The 18,581-nt window shown below is 35.4% G+C and overlaps 1 protein-coding gene across 1 annotated transcript in view; it reads right to left on the bottom strand.

The window, feature by feature from the left end:
* CLHC1 (clathrin heavy chain linker domain containing 1) overlaps positions 1-18,581 on the bottom strand; it is a 63,619-nt gene that overhangs the window by 26,943 nt on the left and 18,095 nt on the right. The window contains exons 5-11 of the mRNA XM_007476812.3: positions 17,190-17,377; positions 13,296-13,429; positions 10,623-10,824; positions 10,421-10,536; positions 9,925-10,009; positions 9,019-9,125; positions 5,829-6,003 (exon numbers count right to left, since the gene is read on the bottom strand). Of these exons, the coding sequence (XP_007476874.1) occupies positions 5,829-6,003; positions 9,019-9,125; positions 9,925-10,009; positions 10,421-10,536; positions 10,623-10,824; positions 13,296-13,429; positions 17,190-17,377 (1,007 nt within the window). The remainder of the gene's footprint in view (positions 1-5,828; positions 6,004-9,018; positions 9,126-9,924; positions 10,010-10,420; positions 10,537-10,622; positions 10,825-13,295; positions 13,430-17,189; positions 17,378-18,581) is intronic.

Here is an 18,581-nt window from a genome sequence, read left to right as displayed (position 1 = left end):
GTCTTCCTGACTATAGGTAGAAAATTCTAGCTATAATGCAATGATCTTATTTGTATTATAGTATTGAAATTTTGGGGTAGGTGCTTTCATTAGTATGGGAAACTTCTCCTGTGGAAACTTTCTCTTCTAATACCAGTAACTTTTCTGTAATTTATAGTTTTAGAGAGAAAAGACCGTTTTGGAGATTTTCCCTGGGTCCTGAGAGGTTGTTAGTTGCCCATGGTCACATTACCAATTAGTGTCAGGCAGGACATAAAACCATGTCTTTTTGGCTCTTTACTCACTATGCCATGCTGCTTCTCCACACTGATACATTGCAATTTGTAAAATCGCATGTAAAAATGGTTTGCATTTACATAGCAATTATATAAAGTGTTTTACAAATATTATTTATATAAACCTATATGTATGCCTAATAATATAAGAACATATATGTGCACACACATGCACAAATACACACATCTAATTTTTCTCCATCAGTTTATTAGTATCACAACAAAGGGGAAGTAAGATTGATATAGTAAGAAATTAAATACATGGAGAAACTGCCTGAATCTTCTATTTGCTGACCACAAGTCATGTAGACTATATACGGTGTCCCAAGGGTAACTTTTGGGATTCCCTGTACAGATCCAAAGGGAAGACACAGAAGAGGGGAAGGTTACTTGATGTTGTCTGGAAAGCAGCAAATGGTTCCTATTTTTCATTTTGACAGGATAAATAAAACTGGAATGATGCCCCCAAAGTTATATAACTGTGTATACTATGTGATCCAGCAACATCACGACTAGGTCCGTATCCCCGAGATCCTAGAGAAGGGAAAAGGTCCTATGTGCACAAAATTACTTTCAGCAGCTCTCTTTGTGGCAACAAAAAATTGGAAACTGAAGGGATGTCCATCAGTTGGGGAATGGCTGAACAAGTTGAGGCATAGGATTGTAACAGAATACTATTGTGCCCTAAAATACAATTGTAACAGCAGGATGCAAGGGAGAGGATGGAATGTTGAGGCTGAGTTTGACTGACAGGGGAAGACCCTTGGAACAGGAGAGCAAAGGATCCTGGGAGAGATCCCAGGAAGAGGAGGGACCTTTGGACCAAGATCTGAGGGTGAAAAGAGGTAGAGCCAGCGGAGAGAATTGCCCAGAGAATCAACCTTGAAGCTTCCCAGCTTGAGACTTGCTGTTACCTTGTCATCTTCCTCAACCTCAGAAGAGTGATTCAGGTCCTGCTGGACCTGAGGGGCCTCGGACTCAACAGCCTTTGAGCAGGGCCCCCCTAAAGCCCTTCAGCACCTGCTTTTTTCCTGTCCCCATTCCTTAATACTAAGGTTTAGATGAATAAAATAGCTGTGTAAGGAGAGTAGAATTTCTGGTTAGCCCTAGGGCTCAGGAAGGAGGACGTAAGGGTTAAGACTCTAGGGACACCTCATACCCACTACTGGACCCCACCTCCAGATACCCGGATTTTTATTTATTAAAGTGCAGTCAGATTAAGGGAAAGCCTTTGTACAAGGGGCATTGGGGAAGCAAGTACCCTGAGGCAATAGACCAGCCATTACTTGGTGCCAGTCAGGCCCCCTGCTATGTTGGCGGACTGAGGTGGGGCTTGTACTTCTGGGTGGTTTGTGCACTTCTATTTTGGGGTTTCCCCACCATTATTCAATAGGGGAGACCTTCCTCCAACATACCAGCACAGGCTCATCACCTGTAATTCCCGAATTTCCGAGATATACCACTATTGCCTCAGCCCAGAGTGGAGAAATAGGGAGAGCAACTGGGAGTCATTTCATCTTGCCTCTTGCCTCCCCGCCCCATCTCCCTCATCTGTCAACTGTAACAGTTTCCCCTAAACCAATTATCACTGTTCATGAGATTAACCTTTACACAATGAAAGGGATGATTTCAGAAAAACTGGCATAAACTTCCAAAAAGAAGATATTGTATACAGCACAGAAATACTGTACGATGATCAAATGAAGGACTAAACTATTATCAGCAATGCAGGGACCCAAGACAGCTTCAAGGAACTCATGATGAAGAGTGCTATCCACAGCCACAGAAGGAACTGCCAGAGTAAGGATGTAGATAGAACCATGCCATTTCTTGTCTTCTTTCCTTCATGATTTCTTTCTTACATGTGTGATATTTGTCTTCTTTCACACCATGAGGAATAGGGAAATTTGTATTGCATGACAACACTGAAATAACCTATACCAGATTATTTGTGACCTGAGGAGTGGGAAAGGGAGAATTTGTATTGCAAAAGGTCAGAAAGCAATTATTAATAAATTGTTTCTACACGTGAATGAAAAAATAACAAAAGGGATGAGCTGGTTAAAAAAAATGAATCAGAGGTGCTCCTAAGTTGAATCTAGTCCACCATGTGATAGGTATGATACATGTATTTATTACACATATATAATAGTGCTTTATTATTCATTTAACTTTAAACATCCATAAAGCCAAATAAACATTCTTTATAACTATTTACATTTGAATACTTGCATTTTCACATAAAAATATAAAGCCTGTGGTCTTCTTGATCCTGGAACTTTCAGACTGCCCCTTTATAGCTTCTGCCCTCACTCCTAGGATTTCCAGGAAAGCCTCTCGATTCAGCCTATCTGCCTGTGGCTTGATTCTGAGGCTTTCGAGAGCATCCTGGACCACTCCTAGGTCCAAGACTCTGGTTTCAGTCTTTGTCCAGGGCTTTATGCAACATCCCAAATTATACCCACTTCAAATAGACAGTTACTATCTCTCATTTGTAACTCTTTAAGTCTGTACCTTCATCTGCTCCTGCCTGCTTCAGAAAACTCAACAAAACCAACCAAGGTACACCGAGGGAAGGCTTTGAACAGCATAATCACCTCTCTCTCTCTCTCAATGTATTTCTCTCCAGGCACTCATGGTCTGCTTAAACTCCTTCCTCAAAAGTTAGTATACCCCTGCCCTGTCATATTCTTCCCCATCTCAGTAATTCTGAGCCTCTGCATCCTCTACTGCCTGCTCCATTAATTCTTCAACCCTACTCCCACAATGTCCTACCTCTGGTCAATCCTGTCCACTGTGCTTTCTGGAATGCCTGCTCCAGTTAACAAACCTGCTTTCATCTTTAAACTTTTCCTTTATCCTTTCATCTTCTAGCACTCAGAGACCTGGCTCCTTCCTGATGACCTGGTCAGCCTCATCACTCTTTCTAATCCTGATGACTTCTTCACTTTATCCTTCTCCTGCCAACTTCCAGAGTCTCCCTCTTCCCTCATCACCCAGTAACCTCTCCTTCTTTGAGGTTCATTCAATCCACAGTTATCACCCAAAGAAGATTCTGGTATCCCCAGTACACTCTTCCTTTCTCAATGAGTTCAGTGCCTGACATAGTCACAGCTTTTCTTTCATCCCCATCTCATACCCTCATAATGGAGTATTAACATATATATTGATACTCCCTCAAACACTCTAACTTACTGATTCCTCAATTTTCTCATTACCCATGACCTGCTCCTTCATTCATTTCAGCTAAAAAGAGAGATGGTCATACTCTTCATTTTGCCATCACCCACATTCTATGTTCATGAATTCTGAAATTCCTTTATTTGATCAAAATCAGTCCATCTTTTTTTCTATCTTATAACCTCTACTCTAACCGTAGTCTTAACTTCAAATCTTTCCCAGGTCATAATCCTTTGCACTGATTTAAGTCTCTTCCCTTCCCCAGCTTGACTTCTCAGGGAATAAATTAATCTCTACACTATCCTCTGCTCCTGAATCCATTACCCCATAATTTCATTGATCATGCTCTACCAAGCCCCAACTTTGGATTACTCCCATCATACACAACCTTTATTTATATTTTTGTTCTGCTAAACAAAACTGGAAAAAATTACAAGTCCATGCCAAGTAAATTCACTACAAATTATTCATCTCAATTGGGCCCTTACTGTGGCAAGGCATCCTTTTATAGTTCCTTGAGACATTTAGCACGGAGGATTTTCTAAAATTTTTCATCCCTTCTCAAATCTCCCATGGAATATCTTCTCCCTAACTCTTCAAGTAAGAACCTTGCCTCATCACTAAAAAAAGTTAAGGCCATTTACCAAGAGCTCCTTCTTTTCCATTCCTCCTATATTACTTAGATGTCTCCCCCCACCATCTCATTCCTTCACCCTGTCTCACATGATGAGAGGGCCATGCTCATTGCCAAGGCTAATACCTCCACATGTACCTTTGATCTCACTCTATCCTGTCTCCCTCAGTAGACTGCCTTCTGTACCATTCTCACTCTCACTTAATCATCAGTCCCTTCTTGTCTGCTAGCTATATCCCTGCTGCCTACAAACTTGCCCATATAGTCCCCATCCTTACAAAAAAAAAAAAAAAACTTCATTTGATTAGACCATCCCTGCTTGCTATTGTCTCATATTTCTTGTCCCTTTCTTAGCTAAACTCTCTTTAGTTTGGCTTCCAACTTCATTATTCAACTGAATCTATTCTCTCTTCAAACACTTGTAAAGTACTTAGCAAAGTGCCTAACACAGAGTAGGTACTATTGTATTTCATATATTGTTGTCATTTTCATTTTCATTATTATTATATACTAATGATATCTTGATTGTCAAATCTAATGGCCTTTTCTCAATCCTCATGCTTCTAGTTCTCTCTTCAGGTTTTGATACTGAGGATAGTCTCCTCTCTTTAACATTCACTTTTCTCCCATGACACAGCTCTCTCCTGATTTTCCCTCCATCAGTCTGTCTACCCTTTCACAGTCTGCTTTGCTACATCTTCATCCAAGGCATAGCTCTAACTTCAGGAACTGCCCAAGGCTCATCCTAGCCATCTATTCCTTCTATGCTATTTCAACTGGTGATTTCATCAATTCCCATGTATTCAATTATAATTTCTATACATAAGATTTTCAGATCTATTTATTTATCCCAACTTCCTACTGAATACTAGAACTGGATGCCCTATAAACATCTTAAACTTAACAAGTATAAAACTAAACTAATTACCTTTCCCCCCAAAATTCCCCCTTTATCTGAACTTCTTGATTATTTTTTAATGTACCATTGTCCTTTCAGTTATCCATGCTTTAATTTCAGGTTCAATCTCAATTCCTCACTGGCACTTATTCCACATATCCAATCAATTCCCTGTACTATCACAGTAAACTTATTTGCCTCAGTTTTTCCCCACACTCCAATTCATCTTCTGCTCAGCTATCAAACTGATCTTCCTAAAGATCAGGTCTGAACATATCATGTCACTCTTGTATTCGATAAACTCTACTGGGTCCCTATTACCTCCAAAATTAAATATAAGTTCATCTGTTTGGCTTTTAAAACCCTATACAATCTGGCTCCTTCCTACCATTCTAGACTCTTTCCAATTTACTCTCCTCAAAGTATCCTACAATCTAGTGATATATTTACTTCCTTGCTATTCCTCAAACACCACACTCCATCTCCTAATTTCCTATACTCTCAATTTGCTTTCCCCCATTTCCAGAATGTTTTCCCTCTTCATCTCTGTCTCCTAGCTTCCCTAGCTTCCATCAAGTCCCTGAGATTCTTACTAATTTCATTTGATTTCTTATCCTTACTCCTCTCGCTGGCTGCAACTTGCTAATGTTCTAACAATGACTTCACAGGTAGTCAGTAAAATTTTCTTAACTAATTGTTATAAAAGCCTAAATCAAGAAATAAGTTCGTGTTTTATTGATCAAAATTCTGGGCTGAAATGTGGAAATAAATATTTTAAGGAGAATAGTAATATACTCTTTAAAAAACCATGTCAAAATAAATTTAGCACTGTTTTACTTACTTCTGCCGGGTAACCCAATGCATAACTAGATCCAACCGTTTTTCAGCTAATCCACATTTAATTCCTTCCACAGTCAACTGAGCATTAATAGATTTTCTAGCAGCACGACTTGTATTAAAGAGAGCCTCAAAGAATAATAGTAAAGGAAGAGTTTTCCCTCTAATTTTACCAGCACCTGGGGGTGGGGGGGGAAGAGAACAAAAAGTCAAATGTTTTGGACAATATTATTTATTTCATTTCATATTTTATAGGGTGTTCCTTTAAAACTTGTGAAGATGATGAAAAGTGCTACCCTACCTCCTAGAAGAGAACTTATTAACTCTGAGAGTAGATTAAAACATATTGTTTCTCACTATTTTCTTGCCTTTTTTTGTTGCAACACGGTCAATAAAGGAAAAAGTTTTGCATGACTGCATATAAAATGGGTATCATATTGCTTGCCTTCTCAATGCAATGGGAAGAAATTGGAGAGAAGGAGTGAATTTGGAACTCAAAACTTTTAAAATTAATGTTATAAGTCGATTAATTGAAAGAAAAAATTACATTTGTGAAGAAATTTTATAGTTTAAGACTTAAGTACTTCAGTTTTCAAGACAGGTCTGACATTCATTCTCCAATTTAGACCTATCATTTATATATGAGTTGATAGTTGAAATTGCTTGTCATTTAAAAAATATGCTCTCCCATTCCATATCCTTATTCAACTCTATTCAATTCTACCAACATGAGTTAAACAGTACCAAGGCATTTTGTATATTGTTTACATGGCTCTGCTTTCTTTACTTTTCATCAGTTAATATAAGATTTTCCATGATTCTCTGTATTCATCACTTTCACCATTTCTTACACCTCAGTAATATGCCATTACATTCATGTACAATTTGCTTAGCCATTTACCAATCAATGGGTATCTACTTTGTTTCCAATTTTTGGCTACCACAGAAAAGTGCTGAGATAAATTTTGGTGTAAAAAAAATTTCACGTTAAAGAGTGTTTACAGTAAAGGAGAGTATGAGGGGTGCAACACTTGAACCTCACTCTCACTGTAATTAGTTCAAAGAGGTAAAAGCATACCCACTCAGTAGGGCATAGAAATCTTTCTTACCCTAAAAAGAAGTAGGAAAGGAGGAGGAGAATAAGAGAAAGGGGGTAAGGATTGAAAGAAGGGTGGATAGATTGTTGGAGGTGGTAATCAGAAGCAAAATACTTCTGAGGAACAACAGGATGAAAGAAATGAGAGAGAAGAATAAACTGGAGGGAAAAGTAGAATAAATATACAGAAATCATAACTGTGAATGTGAATAGGATGAACTCACCCATTAAATTGAAGTAGATAGCAGAGTGAATCCATGATTTAGATATAAAGGGAGATACCATAAGCAAACTGGGGAGCCTAGAATATTTTACTAGTCAGATCTTTGGATAAGGGAAGAATTTATGAACAAATCTTGTTTTTTAGAAAGCATTATAGGATATAAAAGGTGTCATTTTGATTACATTAAATTAAAAAGGGTTTTCACCAAGAAAACCAATGTTGTCAAGATTGGAAAGAAAGCAGAAAACTGGGGGTGGGGGGACTTTATAGCAAGTTTCTCTAATAAAGGTTAATTGCTCGAACATCTAGAGAATTGAGTCAAATTTATAAGACTATAAGTCATTCCTCAATTGATAAATGGTCAAAGGAACAGGAAGTTTTTAAGTAAAGAAATCAAAGCTATCTATTGTTACATGAAAAAATGCTCTAAATCATTATTGATTAAAGAAATGCAAATTAAAATAACTCTGAGGTACCACCTCAGATTGGCTAATCTGAGAGAAAAGGAAAATGAAAAATATTGGAGGGGATGTAGGAAAATGGGGACACTAATTCACTCTTGGTTGAGTTGTGAAGTGATCCAACCATTCTGGAGAACAATTTGGAAATATACCCAAAGGGTGATAAAACTGCATGCCCTTTGACCTAGCAATACCACTAGTAGGTCTATATGCCAAAAAGATTTTTTTAAGAAGGAAAAGGATTTATTTGTACAAAAATATTTGTAACAGCTCTTTTTGTGGTTGCAAAGAATTGAAAATTGAGCAGATGCCCATTAACAAGTTGGAGTATATGATCATGATGGAATTCTACTATGCTCTAAGAAATGACCAGCAGGATACTTTCAGAAAAACCTAGAAAGAATTACCTGAACTGATAGAAAGTGAAGTGAGCAGAAACAAGAGAACATTGTACATGGCAACAGCAATATTTTATGATGATCAACTGTGAGTGATTTAACTGTTCTCAGCAATACAATGATCCAAGGTAATGTCAAAAGCCTTATAAAGAAAAATTCTATCCACCTCCAGGGAAGGAGCTAAAAAGAGAGGTTTTTTTTGGTCTGCCGTTCTTTTTTCAATATGACTAATATGGAAATGTGTTTTACATGACTTCAAAATATCAAATATATGTCAAATTGCCTACCTTTTCAATTAGAAGAAGAGAATGTGGAACTCAAATTAAAAAAAAACCCAAATGTTTAAAAATTATGTGTACATGTACTTGGAAAAATATTTTTAAAGGAATGACTAAATTGTATATATATTAATATATTGTCTCATAATTTTTACCTTTGAACTTTATGTCAAATTAAAACTAGTTTTACATAGGTTCATTAAGATAAAATACATCTGATCAAAAATACAAATTGCTTGACTTCCTTTTTAAAAACTGAACTTTCCCTACCTTAAGATCTCCAAAACTTAAAGCTCAACTTTCTAAAGGACCTTAGAAATCACTCAGCCCAATCCTCCCATTTTACTGGAGCTAAGATACAAAAAGGTTAAGTGACTTATTCACAACATTGCTCTCTTGGATAAAAGGAATTTATAAAGTTTATATATATATACATATATATATATATATATGATCTTCCCATGACAGGCACAAGGTGTAATGAATAGAGATCCAGTACTCAAGTGACTCTACTTTTTGGTTTAAATCCTTTCTCTAATAGCTATAAACTGCCATGAGAAAGTCACTAACTTCTCTGTGCCCCCAGGGACCTCTCAAACACCATAAACTGATAACTTGCATTCTTAGTGTCCTCCTTGGGAGTTCTCTCTACCAATGTAATCACAGGTCCCTCTATTCACCTCCCATCCCACACCATCATTCACACACCCCCCAAAAAAATCATATAGAAATCCTTACTCTTAAATTTCTTCATTGTTGCTATGTTTCGAAGAATTCCTCTAGGACTATTCACTGCAAAAATAGCTGCAGACTCATATTCTCCATTTGTGAACAATTCGTTGAACCTATTTTATTTTGTAATGTCCATCCCCAATCCAAATAAAAAGAAACTTATTAATTGGTCTGACACAGACTAAGCATAAAGTAGGAAATAACATAATAAAATATAAAAAAATAATTCTAGCATTACTCTGATAATGTCTAAGAGGCCTCATTTTATGTTTCCAATCCCCACAGGTAGCATAGCATAGGGAATACTGGAGTCAAAAAAGATCTAAGTTTGAATTCTATCTCAAACACTTATTGACTATGTAGCTCTGGACAAGTCATCACTCTCTGACTCAACTAAAGTAACAATAAGATAGGTAGGAGGAGAATCAAGAAAGAAAGAATAGTATCATCATAACCTAAAGAGAAGAGAATAACGAGAAGGTGATTTACAGTGTTGAAGACTGAAAAGAGGTCAAAAAGGATGGAGATTGAGAAGTCACTTGATTTGGCATATTTAGAGACAGAGCAGTTTCAGTTGAATGATGAGGTTGGAAGCTGGACTAGGGTACAGTTAGGAAAAGGAGAAGAGAAAAGAAGTGAAGGTATCTAAGGCCTGGGCATGATGAGAAAAGCAGCAGCATTAACTGGGACAATTGTATCTTGGATGGCTTGGGACTTGGAGAAAGGGCTTAAAGATGCAAAATAGAAACAGCTCATTTGTACTAACATTATGTCAATCCAGAAAAACCTAAAATCTAAGACTGCCGACTGCACTGATTTTTTAAAAAATAAATATTTTATAAAACATTAATCTGCCAGCTAGAAAATGAACAAAAGTCTATTAATTGCTATACATGAGCTAATTCTATTTGCCTTTCAATGTAGTCAAGTAATACTTCAGCTTCCTTGGCCTTGTGTGGATCTTCTTCAAGTAACTCCTCAATAAGAATTTGATCATCTGAAATGTTAGAAACACCCAGAGATGTTTAAGGATGCATTTAACCTTGCAAACCTGTCATCTCCTAAATACAACTCAATAATGATATATTTAACACAAGGATTTCATGCAAAATTGTAGCATATTATTATCACCAGTACTACAGATTTCCTACCATTTTCTTTACTGAACTAAAACAATTCCAGTCATCTGCTCAGGTTACCTCCTTCCTATTTTTTTTTCTTTTGGTAGATGACTTGAAAGTTGTTAAAACAATATACTCATAACACTGGCAGCAAAGAAAAATTCAATTCTGCAGCCTCTGAGCATATTTTCAGCCCACTCCTAAGCTTTTCATGATTTTAAATTATCAAGTCATTGCCTTCAAGTTGTGTCTTCCATGACATAAGTTATTTTTAAAATATTAGTTACCTTGTAAAAGTCTTTGAGTTTTACTCAAATGGATTACAAAGTCTTGAAAAGAAATGCTCATGTCTGATTTTATCCAGGAAAGAAATGCACTTGAAACCATTTCTGTTTTTCTATGACTATGAAGATAAAAATAATCAATGTACATGTGATAATAAATAAAGCAGATTTACATACTTCAAACTCTTTACAGAATAATTCATACCGAAGCCGTAATTCATTGTTCAGTGCTTCTGCTTCATCTCTCCTATGTAAAGCCCGGATTGTTTCTTCATCTAAGTCAGCCTTTCTCATGTGTGGAATGTATTTTACCAATGAGTAATTTTTAACTTCTTCATATTTTTCTTCAAGACGATTAAGGTACTCATCAAGACAATCTAAATCAAGAGATTCTTCTAGTGTCATGCCTATTGGAACGGAAAACAAAATTACCCAAGATGTTTATGAAAGTTTTATGTTATAAAATAGCAAGTCTAAGAGATTTTAATCAAACTCCAATTTTTAAAACATGTAGAAGATGGTATAACAGCAGTAACAATAAAGCAAAGGAAAAAAAGACTACAGAGAAGTATCATTAATTATTTCTTTAAAGTTAAATAAAATGCCAACAAATCAAAACCAGAAATATATTTGAAAAGTGATCCATTATGACTAAAGGCATATCTGTAATGGAAGGATGATTTTACATTACAAAAATAAATTTCAAAAACAACCAACCTAAGGTGTACCATAATTCAGGAATAATCCTACAAACTGTAACATGAATGCAATGGTTTTATATCATAAGAAATGAGAAATATATATATATTATATATATATATAATACAAATAAATATAGTAGTAATGCCAAGAAAAGAAAAACAATAATATCAATAGTTGACTTTTATCATGTTTTTAATTAATTAATATGTTGGTTACATCAAAATTCTCAGGTCTCTCCCTCCCTAATGACCCCATACCATATATTAGAGGAAACATCATTTGACCAAAAAAAAAAAGCATATATAAACTATCTTTTGTGTTTCTACTTTATCAGTTCCTTCTCTGGAAGTGGACCTTCATTCACCTATTCTTCAAACATTAATTCTATAGCTGTGTATAATGTTCTCTAGGTTCTACTCATTTCACTTTCCATAATTTCATGTAGGTCTTCCCATTTTTTTTAACTAACCTGCTCATCATTTGTCACACTGTCATGTTCTATCACAATCATATACCACAACTTGTTTGGTCATTCCCCAACTAACAGATATTCCCTCAATTCCCACTACAGAGAGAGCTAATATAAATATTTTAGAACATATGAGACTTCTATCCAAAGAAACTATAAAACTTTTTCCAAATTTCTGCTTTACTTCTCATTTTGACTGTTAGTTGTATTTGTACAAAAGCTTTTTAATTTGATGTAATCAAAAGCATCCATCACATCTGTCAAATTGATATTCCCAAAGTACAGGACTGACATCATCACTTTTTTTTAAACTCTACCTTCTATCTTAGAAGAATTGATACTCTCAGTTCCAAGGCAGAAGAGCATTAAGGGTTAGGCAACTGGGGTTAAGTGACTTGCCAAAGGTCACATAGCTAGGAAGTGTCTGAAGTCACATTTTAACCCAGGTCTTTGTAGTGCCAGGACTGGTGCTCTAGACACTAAGCCACCAAGTTACCTCTACATCACTCTTCTATTCAGGAAATTGCAGTGTGTCTTCTTTTCCCTTAGGGCTAAATTCTCTCTGTTTGACATTTGCAGCTTTTACAATCTAGTTCCAATCTAGTTTTCCAGGATAATCTCATAGTTATCCAGGAATAATATGCTTCATGAATATTCAAGTTTAATTGATCTTCTTTATGTTCCTCATACACAGTATTCCATCCCTCTTCTTTTTGCCTCCACACAGAGAACCCTCTTGCCTAGAATACGCTCCCTCTTCATCTTCACCTTTTAAAAGCTCTGCCTTCCTTCTAGGCTCAGCTCAGCCATCTCCTACCCAAAGCCTTTTCCAATCTCTGGCCCTCCCCCTGCACCATGAGATTACTTTGTATTCCATTTTGTATATATGTTTTACTTATTTATGTGTGTAGATGTCACTCTCCCAAAAAGACTGTAAGCTCTTTAAGGCTGTGTACTTTTTTCCTCTACCCATGATCTAAAAGGTTTTATGAGTCTATTAGCTGTAGGTGGCCTGGGGGCCTTGAACAGAATGCAAAACTGTAGAAAGAGAAGGGATGCCCCTATGCCGTTCCTTGTTGCCATCTGTCTGGGTCTGTCCCCATTTCATGGTTACCATCCCCTTGAGGAGCAAGGTCTTTGAGAACAGACCATTCCCCTTTTGTTCTACAGTTAATATTTTAGAAATTCTAAAAATCATTAATTTATATCAACCTCTGCTCCCTTTTCCAACATGCTGTCATCACCGAGTGAAAAAATAAAAAAGGTCCCTCATAGGCCCGAGAAATCTTGTACTTTTCTTTATTTCATAGGTTTATCAAGATTCTTTAAAATATGATATCTCACAGTTAATATAATACTGAAAAAGGGGGTTAAGTACAACATGACTTCAAAATCAAAGACATTTCCCCCACAATGTATTCAGGACCATTCTAGTTTCATTGGTTTCTGTTTTATCTCTGCCAACCAGACTATACATTTCTTTCCATGTCTTCTAATATTTTTTCTTTCCTCCTAAAATATATTACGTAAAATGAACATTTGTGCTTATTAAACAAAGATGTACTTTTTAAAAGAAAAGTCAGTACCCACCCAGGATAAACCTAAGCAAAAAAAGAATTTGGTCTAGATTTGAATTTAACATGTTACAAAAGGAAACAGTTAAAATACCTCTTGTTTTCTTTTAAGACAGTAAGTAAAATACCCTACCTGGAATGGGCCTTGCAGGATTTACTATAGTTGTGAGATTTTGTATTTCATCTTCACTGCATTTTCTCCTAAGTTGTCTTAATTTACTTAGTTGCGTTTGAATTTTCAAAGAATTTTCTTTAATAACCCTTATCCTGAAGAAAGAAAAAAAATTTCTTCCATTTCCTTCAAATGATTCAACTTTTTGGATCATGAAAATTAATTAAACAAAAATGGGTTAAATAATTACTTTTATTTTGGATTGTTATCTTATTCTGAGTTACCCTGAGTTTTGGTTCCTGGTTTCAGGTAGATGGGTGTTCACTACATGGTGTCCTGAAAAACGAACTAATTTCATTTTTTCTCATTATAATTGTTAATGAAATTTCATATGGGCATGATTCCAATACTATAAAATTTTAATGAACTCGAGTATGTATTGGTTAATAACCTAACCTCAAAATTCTAAATAGTCAAAATTATAATCTAAAACTTTTTTATTTATATGCTTATTTACTATATAATCAACTTTAAATAAATAGAATCCTTTCCATTGTATATTCACAAATTACAGCCTCTGCCTGCTCATGATATGTCTCTTTCTCTCTTGCCCTTTAGATGAGTCACATGTTGATGCTTTGGTGATTTCACAGCCATATAGCATTGCCAGAAGCATATTAATGTGAAAAGATGGTCTTTTGTCAGAGGAATCCACAAGACTGTGTTTTCTTTTGTTTGTTTAACTTAAATCATATTTTGTGAAGTAACTTTTACCATCTTTATCAACCTTTTCAGTGAAATCACTGAGTATTGAGTACATGTTAACTTGTTTTGGAAGCTCTTATCAAGCTCTTGATAGAAATCTTGCACCTCGTCATCTTCAACAGCAAATGGTACATAAACCACAATTATGTTATGTTATATCTTCATGTTGGTCTTTTGTTCATTTATTCTCATTGCAAGCATTATAAGACAAAACAATTAGGAATCCCAGGAAAGGAGGTTTCTTACTGCCTTTGGTTACACAAGAAAACCAATTTTACCAATTCTTTTTCTTCTCCAAGGAGAGTTGATGAGTGAGCCTTCCATTTAGCTGTAACTTAACAAGAATAGCTATCCTTTATATGGTGCCTGAACGTCTGCAAAGCACTTAATATGTTATATCTCATCTGATCCTCACAATAGCCATGGGCAGTATGTGCTGTTATTATCCCCATTTTATAGATGAGGAATGTGAGGCAGATAGAGGTTAAGTGACTTGTCTCTAGTCTCACAGCTATTAAGCATTTGTGGCTGAATTTGAACTTAGATGTTCTTGACTCCAATCCTCCCCCAACTCCCAACTCCCTTTGGCACTGCTCTGGCTTCAATAAGCTGCCTACCATTAGTCTTCTGGTTTCATTCACTGTGAGAACCTCAGTAATGATATAGTTCAACTTTTCCAACTGAATGTCACTGGATAGAGATTTCATATTTGTAGTACTCACAGTTACTAAGAGTACCGAATTCTTAGCATTTTCAGGTCTATTTTCTGCCACTCTATCATCAATGTGGATGTAGAAGTCAGGCCTCACAATCCAGATTCATTTAAAATTTTTCCTTTGTTAAATAAAGTTAATACACAGTTAAGCATGATAGTAACAATTAGTTTACCCGGGCTTCTTGCCAATCAAATGCAATGTCTCTCTATGACACTGCTAAGTATGGAAGGGGTACAAAGGAAATTTTGTAGACTGGTTCAAGATTTCCAACAATGATTTGAAATTTCTTACAGGGAAGGGGGCAGGGGAGAGTCAAGGGTGGCTTAGTAGCAGCAAAAGTCAAAAATCACTCTGACAATCCTTCCAAACCAATTTTTAAAAAGCACCTCAAAATGACAGGCGTCAAAAATCAACAGCAAGATGGAGTGAGGTGGCTCTCCTTCTGAATAAAGGTAGGCAGAGAGAGTTTACTTTCACAGAATAAGGGGGAACCAGAAACAAAGCTGCACACAGAGAACTACTGACTAGCTCCCACCTACTGCACCAGGTTTCATGACTGGGCATAGGCCAACTTCAATATCCCAGGACCCTGGATATAGCAACAACAGAGCACCCCACTCCCCAGAACCACCCCTTCAATTCCCTTGAATGCTCTGGCACAACCTCACAGTGAGACCTAGAAATTCACAGTGCTGGGCCCTTTTAAGCCTGCACTACAATGAAGACCTAACCACAAGGCAAACAGAGACCTGCAAGTCAATAGCAGAGGAGACAGAACCAGCAACTTTCAGAATTCCTAGTCCACAGGAAAAAAAAAAAGCTGGTAAAATGAGTAAATAGCAAAAGAAACACCTAACCCTAGAAAATTTCTATGGTGAAAAAGAGCAAACCATAGAGTCAATAGGGGACTGTGAGATCCAAATAACCACATGCAAAAAATTTCAAAGGAAAATGGAAACTGGTCTCAAGCACTGGAAGAATTCAAAAAGGAATTCAAAAATCAAATAAGACAGGTCAAAGAAAAAATGGGGAAAAGAAATAAAAGTAATGAGAAAAGAAAATAATAGCTTAAAAAGCAAAATTGGTAAACTGGAAAAAGAGGTAAAAAATATCCAATGAAGAAGAGAGTTCCATGAAAAACAGAATGAACCAAATGGAAAAGTAGGATCAAAAGGTCATGGAAAAAAATCATTCTTTAAAAATTAAATAGAAGCTAATGACTTTACAAGACATCAAGAAACAATAAAGCAAAACCAAAAGAATGAAAAAATTGAAGAAAATATGAAATATCTCACTGGAAAAAAAAAACTGTCCTAGAAAATTGATCCAGGATAGACAATTTAAGAATTATTGGACTACCAGAAAGTCATGAGCCAAAAAAAAAAAAAGCTTCTAGAAACCATATTATAAGAAATTATCAAAGAAAACTATCCTGATATTTTTGTACAAGTGGGTAAAATAGAAATTGAAAGAATCCACAGATCCCCCTCCTGCAATAAATCCCTAAATGAAATTTCTTACAAAGACAACTTATTGGCAATTTTCCAGATCACCTCAAAAGAATTAAGTTAAGAAATTTTTCAAGAATAAGCATTCTATATGAAAATATGTATTGTATGACAGCATTGGTATAATTCTTATCAGACTACTTACTGCCTCAAGGGGGAATAGGGAAGGAAAAAGACTCTGAATTGCAAAATGTCAGTTAACAATTGTTTCTACAAAAATTGAAAAAAAGAAAAAAGTTATCCACCAACAGAAGAAACTGATGAAGTCTGGATGCAATTTGAAGCATACCATTTTTCTCTGTCATCTTCATGAGTTTTTTTTTCTTGTATAAGTAATATGTGTCTCTTTTTTCACATGATGAACATAGAAATATATATTTCATGATGGCACATGTATAACCTATGTCATATTACAACTGCCTTCAGGGGCGGGGCAGAGAGGAAGGGAGGGAGAGAACATGGATTGCAAAATGTCAGAGAACAAATATTAAAAATTGTATTGTCAGATTCAAAAAATAAACATTTAATTTTTAAAAAAGAATGAGTATTCTGCCACCCAACTGTATGTTTAACCTGTGCATACATCAGGATTAAAAATTTAGAATTACAATTAAATCAAGTATATGAAAAATTGCCTACAGAAAGCAATGATTCCCAAAATTGGTTTTATTGCATTCTAGAATGCCTCACCTTATTTCAAAGGTATTACAAAATTCTCAAAATCAAAATAAATTAAATTCACTTTAATTTAAATACATGTACATGCATATATAAATAGAATGTATTACTTTCACAAGGTAGATAAGAACTGAGAAATTAAATGTAATACCAGAAAAAAGGTAGAGAACCACTAGACTATAGATATGCTGTCTAATTATCATGCAATCATTAATTTAAAATCCTTTAATCTAAATTAGTGTACTTACTTTGCTTCAAGTTGGGCTGCTCTTTTCCTGTGGTATATGAATGTTGTAGGTTCTGCTGCCAGAACTTTCAACTTTCCATGAAGATAAAGTGCACTTCTTTGGCTCTTCTTTATCTTCTCAATGAATGAATCATATTCTTGTTTGATTGAAGTAAGAACACTTTTGTATGCGGTGACATGCTCTATTATCTGAAAACATTATTTTCCTGAGTATGGTATTGAATTCATTCTGAGAGAACATAAAACAAAAGCCTTGCAAACAGCATCATAGATCACTTTGAAATTATATGAGATTATTAAAATTAGAATTCTACAGGTAAACATTTAGCAAACAAACTATAACTGGAATCTTGAATTTATCCCAATCATTGTTGAGTAACTGGTGGGCAGACCATTTGATTAAGTACAGTTGAAGGTTGTATGAGAAATGAAAAGACAGACATAAAAACAATCCTTATTTTTAAAGATCTTATAATATGTAGGGGGAAACTGAACACACTCTAATTATAGTCAGCTAAAGCTAATGTGAAAGTAAGTTTTCTTAATTCTGGACCTTAAATTCAGTTATGAAGCACACTGGCTTTTCCCCAAAGAGTAACATTTTATAAATTAAAAATATAAAAAGCAAAAGGAAAATCCCTTCAGGATTTTTCTTTTCTGGAGCTGTTACAAAGTCATTTTAAGATATTCTGATTGAAATGTATGATGTTGGGACTGCTGAAACTTGTCCATGGATGTTTAGGATTTGGGGTCTTTAACAACAACAAACTTTAAAAAAACTTCCAGTGTTTTATTTTCAGTTAGATAAACTATACAACTCCTAAAGTGTTTTCTTTTTTACCTTTGTCAAAAAATTCTGAGTTGTTGCCTGAGTGTTGTAATATGTTCAACTGTAAGAGGTCTGAAAGCATCATTGTATCTTTCAGATGGATTTTTTTATTTTATCGCCCAAAATTTTTGTTTTATGATGTATTTTAATCTGTAAATTCAGATGGAGTTGTTTCCTTTTCAAAATAGAGAGGATATAATTTTTGAATAAATAAATGAAAAAATCTGTATTTGGGACCCTAACTATAAAAAGTTTAAAAGTACCAGGTTCTGTGCTAAGCTATTTTGCAAGTCTGTAAAAATGGTGTCTGTGTGTAGTAGGCAGATAAAAATTGCTCCTACAAATTCCAAAACTCCTTTAAAAAAAAAACTGACAGTCCAATTATTAAACCATGTGCAGCTTTGATGTCCTATCCAACTGTGCAATACATGATAAATGACAAATGCACCTAAGTAAGTGACTCAAGATAATAATGGCTTTTAAAATATGGGACTTCCTTTAATACTATACTGACTACACAGAGTGTTTTCCTTGATCAGTCAGTATTAGGTCAAGTAAAAGCTA

Source organism: Monodelphis domestica, chromosome 1, assembly GCF_027887165.1.
Source record: "Monodelphis domestica isolate mMonDom1 chromosome 1, mMonDom1.pri, whole genome shotgun sequence".
Taxonomy (NCBI): domain Eukaryota; kingdom Metazoa; phylum Chordata; class Mammalia; order Didelphimorphia; family Didelphidae; genus Monodelphis; species Monodelphis domestica.
The sequence above is the reverse complement of the archived record's forward strand: the minus strand, read 5'-3'. Positions and strand labels throughout refer to the sequence as shown.